At 48.0% G+C, this 12800-nt stretch overlaps 1 protein-coding gene across 2 annotated transcripts in view; it reads right to left on the bottom strand.

The window, feature by feature from the left end:
* LOC142587007 (uncharacterized) overlaps positions 1-12800 on the bottom strand; it is a 53502-nt gene that overhangs the window by 30645 nt on the left and 10057 nt on the right. For both annotated transcript variants that reach the window (XM_075697876.1, XM_075697875.1), the window contains exon 5: positions 7273-7474. In XM_075697876.1, coding sequence (XP_075553991.1) covers positions 7273-7474 — 202 coding nt within the window. The remainder of the gene's footprint in view (positions 1-7272; positions 7475-12800) is intronic.

Genomic DNA, 12800 nt, shown 5'->3' with positions numbered 1-12800 from the left:
AGGGACGCCGTAGTGGGCGACTACGGGTTAATTTTGACCACCTGAGGTTCTTTAACGTGCACCCAATGCACGGTCCATGGGGATTTTTGCATTTCTGCCTCATCGAAATGCGGCCACCACGGCCGGGGATTCGATCCCGCAACCTCGGGCTTAACAGCGCAACAAAGCGACTATGCCACCACGGCGGGTTTTTTGTAGACTTGTTGATTACTTGAACGTATCGACAGACTTATGGATCCAAGGTCGGAGTGTCGGTGTTCAGTGAGAAGCATGAATACACGCAGAACTGTTTAAACTTACAACGCCGAATTCTAAATCTGTAATGTTATGCTTTCGTCTATTAAAGCCACGGCGGGATGATACCAGACAACTGATTGATTAATATGAAAGAACTACGTGCCGTGTACAATTTGATCACTTCGGGACGCCAATAAAATAAATACGGGACAAAATAGACCTGAAAAAATGTAGCACTGCGTTCCAGCTTCTTGGACGGCGTTCTAACACCACGCGAGAGAGGGGGTGATGCATGATGGCACGACGCAGAACGCGAGGCAATTGCTGCAGCGCAGCAGAAACAGCACCCTGCAGATATCTTGAGTCTCACAATGCCGGCGCGATGAAAAACGCTGGCAGCGGCACTGCAGGTGTCGCACCTGGGTGGAGCACAAGTTCATGACTACGGAAAAGCGCAGGCGTTTGTAAGCTTCTGACGAAAGAAGAGGAAGAACTTTATTAATTTCGACCCCCTGTTCGCGATTTCAAAGCATATCGTTATACGTCCTCTTGTAGTGGCCTTTTAGATTATACGGTCCTTCTGGATCCTCTACTGCCTCTGCAAAGGTATTTTGAAGAGTTCGATCATCACCGAGACGTTGTCGACGATTCGGCCAGCCCCGGATTCTTGGTTGAATTTTGTGTTTCTTAAATATTTCTGTTAATTTACCTGTTGTGTATGGGCGTTCGGGTACACCCCACCTATGTCGCATGCGGGTAGTCCTTTACTATGTATGGGGTACACGTAATGTGTCGGTAAGGAGTATGTTTGGGCCTGTCTTCATACGATGCCCTTCTTTCTACTTAGCATCCTTGGCGGTGCCTGATATGTGCTGTGTTCTCAGTGCCATTCCCTTCATCCTGCGGCGGACGTCGGCGTCGGCGCAACCGAGTGAACTAGCGCAGCGAAGGAGGAAACAGCGAACGCGGAGCACAGCGGGGGATGAAAGACGCGAGGAGGAAAACGGTAGAGGATGATGCAGCAGAACCTTGAGGTGGAAAGGGAATGAGGAGGTTATGGCGTAAGCGTGAGAGAGAAAAGCGTAGTGCGGCGACGATGGCTACGCGGTGGCGCCAGAGTAGCGCGCGTAGGCTGGGAGGTCTGTCGGCGGCGGCTGCTGTGAATCGCACCAACTCGCCACCCAGGCGCTGCGTCTCGCGATCTCCAGGTTAGCGAGGCACTCGCGTCACACTTCGCTTCGTTTGCAACGCGCCGCACGAAACAGATTTTCCGCGCTAGCCAATACATCGCGGGATGAAAACGCGTACAGAGCTACGCTCAAATTTCGCATTAGGCAGTGTCGTTTTCATCGGTGAATTTCTGGCTCCCTATTTCGTTTATTTTCTTTTTTTTAGTTCTTTTGACGTTAATGAGTCGTCCCATTTAAGTTGAGGGTCACGAATTGTAACGCGGGAACGAGCATGCGCTCTTTCATTCGCCTCCGTGCTTATGTGACTGAGGAGCCATCGCGAGAGTATCTTTCTGTCTGGGTGTCCGTTACAATTCCAATAGTAATAAAACTAGTAATGAAAAACTGGGTGAGTCGGCAAGCGATAAGCCGAATTCACGCAGAGCAGGACAAAGACAAGTAGTGCCCGTTCCGCGCTGATCGTGAAGGGGAACACCAAGAAGACCACAACACCTGGGACATCAGGGAATGTCAATTGCTCTGCTTGGCCTAATGGGGCACTGTGCTGCTATTAACCTACGGCTGATAACCCACGTTTCCTTAATAAATGCGGCGGAACCTGCAGTGAAGAGGTGGCGCATGGCATCCTTTCGCGTTCATTAGACCGGCCTTTGTAAAACTGGAGACCCAGGATCCCAAAGGTGCTCAAGACAGTCCAAAGGATCCGCGAAGACAGCTCCAAGGTCATGCTTTTTTGGAGTAGTTATCCGAGAAAAGATTCAGTTGAAAGTTCGTCGAAGCATTCGTGACGAATAAACTGCGTGAAGCTGCGTTCTTTACACTGATTTAACTGATGTGACTTGATGTCGCATGCATGCCGCACGAAGTCTCTTAGCGACATATGATCGAGGTACGTAAAACGTAACTCCACCGGCTGCGAGGAATACATCTTGTACTGTTTGCGGCATTACGTTGAGAAGGGGCTTTCAGTGCAAGCGTTGGCACGTAAATATTGAAGTAAAAGTGCATTTCCGTGAATGTTGAGGATGTTGAGGGATTCACGACTGGTAAATGATTGAAAAGCATGGCCCCATACACTGAGAATGTGCAGCGTTGGTCACTTACATTCACTGCCGGTGATAAAGGGAGGTGTTTTCTTATACATCGTATTTTCGAAGAGCGCGTTTTGTGAGCTCCGTAAAAACGCGCGCTGTTGTGACTAATATTTTGAGAGTCTTTCGTTGTTGTTATGGCGCCTACATACATGGCTGAATAAACGAATAAACGTTGTTGTTCGGCGCCTACATACAGTATCACTGGAAAAGTGTTACTGCTGGTCTACGATGCCCACAGTGGCTCATCAATGCACATAAACGTAGCTTTACTATGTCTCCTCTCGTCACTGTACAACTCAGTGAAAAATATCACCGTACAGCCTAAAGAAATACAGACCGATACCAGTCTTTCCTGAATATTGTTGGCAAATGGACATAGTCTCAACATTGCGCTTCTTCAATTGCGCAGTATGAATGTGCAACCTCCAGTGATTATACAACAAGTTGAAGCTATAAGTTGAACGACTAATAACTATTTTTAATCAATTCCTGTGACCGCCCCCATGACAAAATTTGTTGCCGCAAGAAATCTAGAGGTGCCACTTCTGTTGCACTTTTAAAGGGAAGCTTTCTTTCCAAGGGTTTGACATCATGACCTGGGTCTCTGGGTATAGTTATGATCGGCCAGCGGCGGCAGTGACCTGTTAGCCTCTCCTGCGCGCTGCGACGAATCGCTTCGTGAAGCTAACAGTGCTTCTTCCTCGGACAGACCTGTGGCTACAGCAAGGCGAAGCACGTTTGGCGGGTCGAGTGTTGTTTGTTGGTTCACTGTCGCCATCACAGACCAATGGGAGCAAGAAACTCCTGGAAAAGAATGTTCTACGGCGTTTCCTCACGGACTCTGGTAACCGCCACGGTCGTTTGACAGACACTCCAGCTAACTGCTGGGTCATCCCAGAAACCAAGACGCGCCAGCTTGAGTCAAACGTGGTAGTCGCCGTCTTCGAAGCTCCCTTCCTTTCTGTGTGTTCAGCGAACAAAGGTGCTGGAGTGAGTGTGTGAACCCTTGCCCTAAACGCGGGTTTTTCGACGACTTTGGACGCTCTGATTGGACGAGAGGAGAGATTTTCCTGGCTTACGGATCTAGGGAGGACGGGGGGGGAGGGGGGTTTCAAGCAGACTTTTTCCGTTCCTCAGGGTGCTTCAATTCAGTCGTTTCAAGCAGACTTTTTCCGTTCCTCAGGGTGCTTCAATTCAGTCATACTAGACTGATGAGACGTAACGTTCTCCATGAGTAGATATTGTAGATAAACCCCGTGCTCCTCGTTCTCGATGAGAACATGTTCCTCCTTTTAACAACGTCCTTAGCGGTGATGAGTCGGACGACGGCATGGACGAGCTACCCGATTTTACATGCCCGACCCCAACTCTTACTGTATGTGCTGCCTGCTCTCTTGCCGTGTAGACAGCTTGGGTCACTGGGCCCGTACCCAGACAATTTGGCTGCTGGATGTTGTCTAGTTTAGTATACAACTTGGGCCACCGAAAATGTGCCACTGGGTACTTTCCACTGGGCATGTATCCCTGGACATGTGTCATGGAAGATGTGCCCATAATTCTTGGCCAATTCCGCCGAAAGGGATGTGTCACTCACAGTAAAAGGGTTATTAAGCCTTAACTGTATTTAGATAAGATTCGTACTTCTAAGTACCCCCGTACACCTCTCATCAACCTCCTCCCCTCGACCGCCGCGTCATATAACTTCATCGGGACGCACACAGTTAAAAAATATACAGGCGACGAGGGCGTGTGCGTGTCATCCGCTATACTGCTGCTACCTGGCGAACTCAGACAAGCTTCGGCGTCATTTAGATTCAAATATTAGAATTTATTTTAATTCTAATATTTCAAACTAAATGCCGCGCGAAGCTTGTCTGAATTCGGCTGTTCTACATGCCTAAGCCACGATATGATTACGACACACGCCTTAGCGGAGGGCTGTGCACTAATTTTGGCCAGCTGGGGGTTTTTTAACGCGCACACATTCATGCGATTTTTTTTTGCATTTTGATAGCAACGAAATGTAGCTACCACGGCCGGCACTCGCGCCCGCGACCTCGTCCTTAGCAGCGCTATGCCATAGCCGGCAAGGCCACCGCGCGATTTCAACACTGCGTTGATTCTGCTTGTTTTTGTTGTTTCCTTTTTCACTTCTGCCGGAACATGCAGCAGATTGCAATACTTCATTCATCTGTTGGTGAACTCTTATTCGAGACTTCCTGCTTTTAAAAGTTCGGCAGCACGTTACACTCCTGTAACACGTGATGGCGAAAGCCTGCTGTAGACTCGGTAATGCATTAAACTGTAGGATAGAAGGGTTCAGCTTCCTTGCAAGACACAACGAGCCGCAGAGTGTAAGTACACGTGCGCTACTTTAGGTCGACCTCCTCAACGACGCATGCGAGAACTTATTGCAATATCTAAAGGGGCAGCATGCTTGTTGCCAGTAAGTGTTACAGATGTGTAACACAAGCCGAACAGAACTGCTTTACACCCCCTCAGCACTGGAAAGCAGCGTTCGCGGTCGTACGCCTTGCTCACGCCGTTTCGCACGTCGCGCCTCGTTTCTCGCTTGGCGAGCATCCTCCACTGTAGCGTACTTCCGAGGCCTACTACGCAATCCACTAGGCCCCGGATGAGCATCCTCCATCGCAGTCTCTCTCGCTTCGCAATCGACTGTCGCCACAACCGCCGCCGCCGCCGCCACGTGACGTCAGCGACGTAACACCTGTTTTTCTTACTGCGCACGCCGCTCGTTCCCCTCTGCACACGCCGCTCTCTCGGAGAAGGTCACGTGCTTTTTGGACCACACGACTAGACGCCGCGTATATTTCAAGGCCATCGCGCGAAGGGCCACTTAAGGCTCTCGCCTTAAAAACCAAGATGTGCATCATGGGCACGTTGCCTTTGCTTCCGTGAATAAGAGTGGAAAGAAAATGAATGACGCTGGATTCAATCCTAGCACAATGGCGGCGCCGTACGGCGCGTAGCAGCAGAGTCGCCGTGCACAAACGCACAATGAAGTAAGTAACTTCGGCGCTGTAGTCAGCAGAAACAGGAAGGCAACAATGAACGCTGCCGCAAAAGGGCAGCAAAAAGGAAAAAAATTATAACCACGATACGAGCCGCCATTCATCCCCTTCCTATCTAGTACCGCTAACTTCATGGGAGCCACATATTCTTTTGTCCTACTCCTCCTGTATTTATTTCTTTTTTCTTTTTTTCGTCTGCGCATTTATTTTGTGGTCGGTGGATTCGCATAGGCTGAACTCCACGCGCTCAATCTATCGCCCGATGACTTCCTGTTTACGTCGCGTTCCGTTTCTCGCAATTTCACCGCTTCTATAGCTCGGCTTCGGCTGCTTTTTCGTTCTCCTGCGATCTTATGCAGCAACCATTTCTTGTTGCGAGTATTGTGGCTTTTTCCGCAGTTTCATTGCCGGGACAGGCGCCATCAGCATTGTTCGACTCCCCAACGCCGTCTGCTAGTCGTAACCAGACGTCGCTGTGTCGTTGTATGAACCGATATAACAAAAGCGATTTGTGGGCGCCACGCCATATTGTTGTGGTCTGCGCTTCGCTGTAAGCTTATAATAAATCGAAAACCTTCCTCGCTATTACGTGTGATGCGGTGCTCTGCTAAGATTGAAACCGTCTTTCTTGAGTTGTATGACTATTACAAAAACTTCCGCAAGATCCCCCCCACTCTCCCCCCCCCCCTAAAAAAAGTTGGCAGACCTAATGCACATGTGGGATTATATGTGAAGTGGGACGTCAGTCAAGTTGTGTTGAATAAATTATATACCACTAATAGCGATCGCCGCAGTTGTGTCTGCTTTATCCCTATAGAACACGGAACATCATTGCGCTGTTTATTCCTATTCGCCTCAAAGGTCACAACTTTAATCCCATGCAATCATTGGGCTGATGCGCTACATCTAGGCATGTTTAAGAGTTCTGTTTATCTTGTGTCACAGTGGCCCACGCCCATTCTAGAGGAATGGCCGAGAATCGGCCACGTGCCCGCTGTCACATAGCGAATGGCTGAATAAAATAAAAAATGAAGTAAATCAAAGAATTCGTTCAATATAATGCGTTAGATATTTTACTGGGCTGCGTGAATATTCGAAACTTTTGGATAACGAATCGTCTATTTGGCCGACTCAATTCAGTACTCAAATAGTATAAGCACTAGTTGCACAATGGAAAGTATTCATTTTTTCAAATACCTTATGTATACTTCACATTGCCAGCTGTGTACTATCGAACATCAAATTGAAGCAAAAAATTTAGGCGAATGTCATCCAGTCAGCGTAAAGAAAAAGGAGGTTACGCAGAGCACGCCGCTTCACTCAAGGCGCCACACTTTTCCAACTAAGACATAGCCTCTGGCAATGGCAACATAGCCTCTGGCGCTCAGATTTCACTGAGGCAAGGCATTCGGCGGCGAGTTCTATTTGGTACGAGTTATTGATTTGGAATTGCTTGTAACTAAACTACCCACTTTATATGGTTGTTGGTATGTGTGTGACATACGAGGTATACACTCCATATCCAGCAAATTAAAAACTTGCTTATCAATTTTTCATCTCTCAGGACGCCGGGATCGCATGTGTATGACGCTGGCTTCTACAAACGCCGTAATTGACCCCCGTTACAGGTGCTGTTCCCCTACAACGACGAAGGACCTACTAGGCACGAGTCAAAATTCTTCAAAAGAACTACTGTAATGCTCCGTCGCGTGACGTCACCTTGGCGCTCCCGTCGCCGTAGGCCTTTACGCGGATGCAGAGGGGGCTTCCGGCGGCAATTTGGGTGTCCTCTTTGGCCACGTCCTCGGCGGCCTTCTTGTCGTACGTTCGCAGCGCAATGTACGGTGTCGGCTGGAGCTCGATGACAATGAGCAGGGACACGTGCTCCTCGGTCTTCGCCTCGCGGAACTTGACCTCCAGTCTGCGAGTCACCGCGAGAGAAACAGTGGGGCGAAGGTAAAGTGTAAGTGCTGGCACATATTTTATGAGTTGTTTCATTACCTTTCATATTTATTTATTGCGATTTTTTTAACTGTAGAATGTTCGTTAGACACTTTCCAGAACCCAACACGCTTGTTCAAGGGTCCCGAAAGAGCTTAACAACCTGAAAAAAAAAATTCAGTGGCAAGTATGTGAAAGAACTATATTTTTTTAAAACAATTGTTCTTAAAATCGAGGTTATGGAAATGCATGAACAAGTGCCACGCCACGCCTCCCTTTCGTTCCCAGGTGCCATGCGAGTGACGGAATACGGCGCGCTTCCTCCCCTGGCGCACGCGAGATTGAGCCGTCATTGTTGGTTCACCGTCGCACGCTCAAGAGATCAAGATGAAAGTTACACTGACGTTTGATTTTGTGAACGCCGGTGTCGCGCAAGAGTATGGATGTTATAGCGCACATCACGCTATCGGTACTCGGATCGCCTAGACGCCTACACTGTCGGCATCGCAGATCGTATTCAAGACAGGGCTCGCGCGGTAGCGCCACACGCAGCAGCCGCCGGAGTAGAACAGCCGCCGGAGTAGAACGGTTGTAAGCGTTCGCTTACTTCTAGATTACCTTTCTGAGGCGGCACATGTTCCTGTCGCCGTCCATCTAGCTGGCTATGCATACAGTCCGCAGGCCACGTATGCGGACTCCACTTGCCTTTAAGAAACATTTCGGTTGTGACCGCGGTCAATATCTTCTGTTCTGACAGCGTTCGAACTGCCTAGTGTCTCTCCAGGGCAGTGCACAGCATCTTCAAGCGCTAAAAGCTTAAATTTATTCACCGGCTTAGATTGCCTGCTGAGGGCTGGACGATTATAAGCTTTCGTCTAGCTAATGTGAAAGACTAGTTAACCCTTTGCGGCCACGAGCATTCGCCCACTTGCAATATTGCGGGTCAGGGAGCACTTCAAGCGTTTCGCACGCCACTCAGGAAGAGCACCCATGTGAAGAAATCCTTAGTAGTGATTTTCAACAGAAAAAGAAATGATTTATTTCTTGGGCTTTTGTACAGCGTGCAGTCTCCAGCCACCATCACATTGTGGGTGAAAAAAAAAAAAACATTTTCTCCATGCTCCTTAGAACAGCATTTTTCAGTGCTCTCATACGAGTGCGTTTATTGGTCATCTGAAGGCCGAATATATTCCTCCTTGAAATTAAAATGGTCTTCAGATTCACTAAACTCATGAAATTTTTTTCTCTCGGTAAAGCGCACGCGGTGAAAATGTTGCCATCCTATGCGCGCCGCGAAAAGCATGTACGAATTCCTTAACATGTGTCGCGAAAAAAAGAAAATGTTGCTCTCGTAAGCAAACGCGGCAAAGTAAAGCTATCAATGGTTCAAAAAATTCCCCGGAAGGTGCCGCAACGAACACAAAGAACCGTTATGCAGGCAACCACGCACAATGGGAATCGCAGTTACGCCAAGTATTTTGCAGGTAGGTAGCTACACAGCATCGTTTGGGGTTACGCAGAGCGTCACCAGGGTGGAACAACGTGTTTGTGTAAGGCGAGCAGCTGTGTCTGACGCGAGCGCGTGTGCGGGACGACAGCAGCCAGACGACGGCGATGGCACGACTTCTGCTTCTGACGGACGAGGCGAGTTTACGTCGTGCCTATTGTCGACTTCTACGGAGGTGCTGGACAGGCATGAGAGAAACATGAATTGTGACGTCACGAGTGGCTACGTGTTGTACGAGGGTAAGCAAGCGCCTATGTCTGTTACACGAAGTGTATGTCAAAACGATGATGGCGTTTGCATCCCTGCGATGAAGCTTTAAAACCCGCTCCATCTGGGCCGATCATGAAGACGCACAGCTTATGCGTAGCATTAGCTGCTGCGAGGAAAGTACCGGCCCCAGTGCGTACAGATCCCTCAGGTTGTGCACTCCGTAACAAGGCGTGTCAAAGCACGAGCTGCCACGAGAGAAGAATGTGAGAAAGCGACAAGTGACGCAAGCGCCCTACATCTGAAATAGCGACGTGGCTTGCACACGAAAGTAGTACGTGGGCGTTCTTTTTTTTTTTTTGCATTTCGCCTTCACCGAAATTGCGGCTGCCGCGGCAGCGATACGATCCCGCACCTTCGGGCTTAGCAGCGCAACGTCATAGACACTATGGGACCACAGAGCGGCTAACGGGCAAAAAGAACCAAAATAAGCTACTCGCTTCGAAATGGCGGAAGGAGCCAAAGAAATTGACTCTGCTATTTAAAAGAATGATGCGCTCGAAGGCGTGTGCGAGTTGTATTTGTTGCAGCGAAGATGCTGAGGTAGCGTCGGTTTCACTGCGTAATTCCGTGAAGAACGCAGACGACAACTTGCACAGCTACATTCTAAGCGTTTGTATATAAGTACGCTTTAATATAGTTAAAACTTTTATAGTTAAGAAGCCTTGATTTTTCTTTATGTCTAGAGGTACCGCGAGTGGAATCAACGTCACGGGCGCAATATACCGGGTGGTCATTTTTTTTCAGTTTTACGGAACATTTAAGAATTTGCTGTGGCAGACAGCATAATTCTAGTCGTTGAGCTGAATTATTCAATAATACCGACACTAGTTGTACGATAAATCAGAACACATCATCAACTAATCGACGGAAATTCACCAAATAATTTTTTCATTAACTGATTGATGGCACAAATTGCAATTTACGAATTGTAGCCGTAGCGCTTGCAAGGCACGTCTGCCGGGAACAAATTTTGAGGATGGCACAGGCCTCGAGATATGTGTCGTCAAACTCGGAGCAAAAATTCACTGTTGTTCCACTCACTTTTTTTTAACGAACGCTTTCGTATGCATTGAAGCGCGAAGTAACTAGAAAAACCATCTATTTAGTGGCACACTTCGGTGATTAACATAACGAAACTGCAGTAATCCTGGTAATTCATGCTAAGCTGATGCGCCTTGCCAACTCACCGGCTGAAATTCGTGAATTACAATACCTGCCATGAAGGAATTAAGAAATTAGTGATGTTTTATTAAATATTTGAATAGTGTGTCGATTTGTCGTGCAAGTATTCTTTTCTTTATTCTGGCATTTTACGTACGGAAACCACGATCTGATTCTCAGGCCCGGCGTAGTGAGCGACTCGACTAATTTTCGCCATCTGGGTTTCTTGAAGGTTAACCCCCCCCCCTTACTTATACTTATACCCGTTATACCTTATACTTATACCAGTTCCATACTCGTACCATACACGTTTATACCTGCGTTCTTGCATTTCGTCCCCATCGAAATGTGACCGCCACGGCCGAGATTTAATTCCGTGCCCTCGGGCTTTGTAGCGCAATACGATATCCACTTCACCACGACGGCGAGTTTCCTGCAATTAACGTCCGCTTCTCCGAATAATTCAGGTCAAGGACTTGAATTCTCCTGCAGGCGATCTTTACAAAATATCTTAAACTTCAAATCGATCACCCCGTATAAGTAACTTCAGGGCCCGAATCAAAGTTTTTTTTTTTTTTTTTTTTTAGGCAGCTACATCTAATTCGGCAGAACAGTATCGCGTTATACGTTTACGTGGAGAAGTGGAAACAACCGCGTAACTTAAGACCTTGATCGAGGTCAAGGTGTGGTCGAGGTGCATGCCAGGAAGACTTGCAGGTCGTCCTCGCATTGCGTGAAGCGGCATCATTGTGCGATGTTCACGCTTTACGTCACCTATTTCATCGTGTTTTCACACAATTTGTTTGTTGCGCACTCATGCAAGCGCCAGATGTACGGTGCTCTTCGCGGCCACTGAATGGAGCCATATATATATATATATATATATATATATATATATATATATATATATATATATATATATATATTTCGCCTGCAGCCATTGCACATCTGTGTGCCAGTGAAGCATGGTGACACGCAAAAACTCTAGTTCCTTCGCGATTGCCGCAGTCATCGCCCAAGTGCTCTCAACGCTGGACATTCGTCATCAGCAAGTCACTCTCTCGGATGAAACTTCAATATTATTGCGATAGCAATTGTATGGACACTCCAGGCGCATTTCTCCCAGCGCCGTCGCCGTGAGGTTCCGTACGAAGTCCAAGGGCGATGAAATCGTCGACGCGCGCCTTTGCGAGTGGTAGCGTGCGAGATTGAGCCGGCGATCGCGGCTCAATCTCGCGCACGCAAGCGAGGAGAGCGGGGAGGAAGCGCGCTGCCTTCCGTCGCGCGCAACGCTTCGGGAGGAGGCGAGGCGCCTTCTGCTCCGGGCGGCCCAGGCGTTCACGCGCGCTGACCAGGGGCCGCTGTAACTTTTTAAAGGCCATCTGCGACGGGGACTGAGCCTGCCGAGCGCTGTGTTTCCGCAGCTTAGTTAGCGTCGATGCGAGACGCAGCCAAGGAAGCTATAATAAGAATTTTTTTTTCAAACCTCCTTGGACGCAACACGAAGGTCAGTTACGTGGCTGCTGCTACCACGTTCCTTCACTCCAGCGTTTTGGCGCCGAGTTTCCGCGGTCAACGAGTGAGATGTGTTCATGTTTGCTTGTGCGCGCGTGACACCATGCTTGTTAATTTATGATTAGTATGCCTATGTTTACGAGTCTTACGGCCTATAAGACTAATATCCTCACTCCGTATATATGTCCACTAATTTGCTATCGCAATCGATGTTTCGCCTTTGAGCGAAACTGCAAGTTTTTATTTGTACAGTAACAGTTTTTAGAGTTACACTTTCTCGAACAACTGTTCTCTAAGCAAATTCCAGCTTGAGTTCTGTGTAGCCGAATCGGGAACGCTAAATGTGCGTACAACTGCAGTGTACGCTGTTTGTTCTTACCGCCAATTAGCCTTTGTCATTGGAGTAGAGGAGATGTAGCTTGTGGCAACGTATTGTGGTGACTTTAGTGGCGCCGCATTGGGGTCTGATTCACTTAGACTGCATTTACCAAGCTTCGTCACCATCACGGTACTGGCGTCTGTCAGGAGCGATGATTTGTTCGCAGTTGTTTCTTAAAAATGTGACGCTGGTGAGCTCTCGTGACATTCATTTGCATCTTAGAATGGTGATGGTTTGGGCTAGTTGGTTTTTCGTGAGGCTTTCTGGTCCTTGTTGGTCTGTGTCCCGCTTCGCGCTGCACTATACAGATTCTTTTGCAGCATGGCTTGACATATAGTGTTATGCATGTGATATTATTCTGCAGATGTGCGATTGCCTGTAACTTTACACACACTTGAAATTTAGTAGCATGCAATGCTGCAAATTAAACTAATTTTTAAATGCAATGTCTTGCTTGGTGAGTTGCAGCCCCTT

Source organism: Dermacentor variabilis, chromosome 7 (genome assembly GCF_050947875.1).
Source record: "Dermacentor variabilis isolate Ectoservices chromosome 7, ASM5094787v1, whole genome shotgun sequence".
NCBI classification, from domain to species: domain Eukaryota; kingdom Metazoa; phylum Arthropoda; class Arachnida; order Ixodida; family Ixodidae; genus Dermacentor; species Dermacentor variabilis.
The sequence above is the reverse complement of the archived record's forward strand: the minus strand, read 5'-3'. Positions and strand labels throughout refer to the sequence as shown.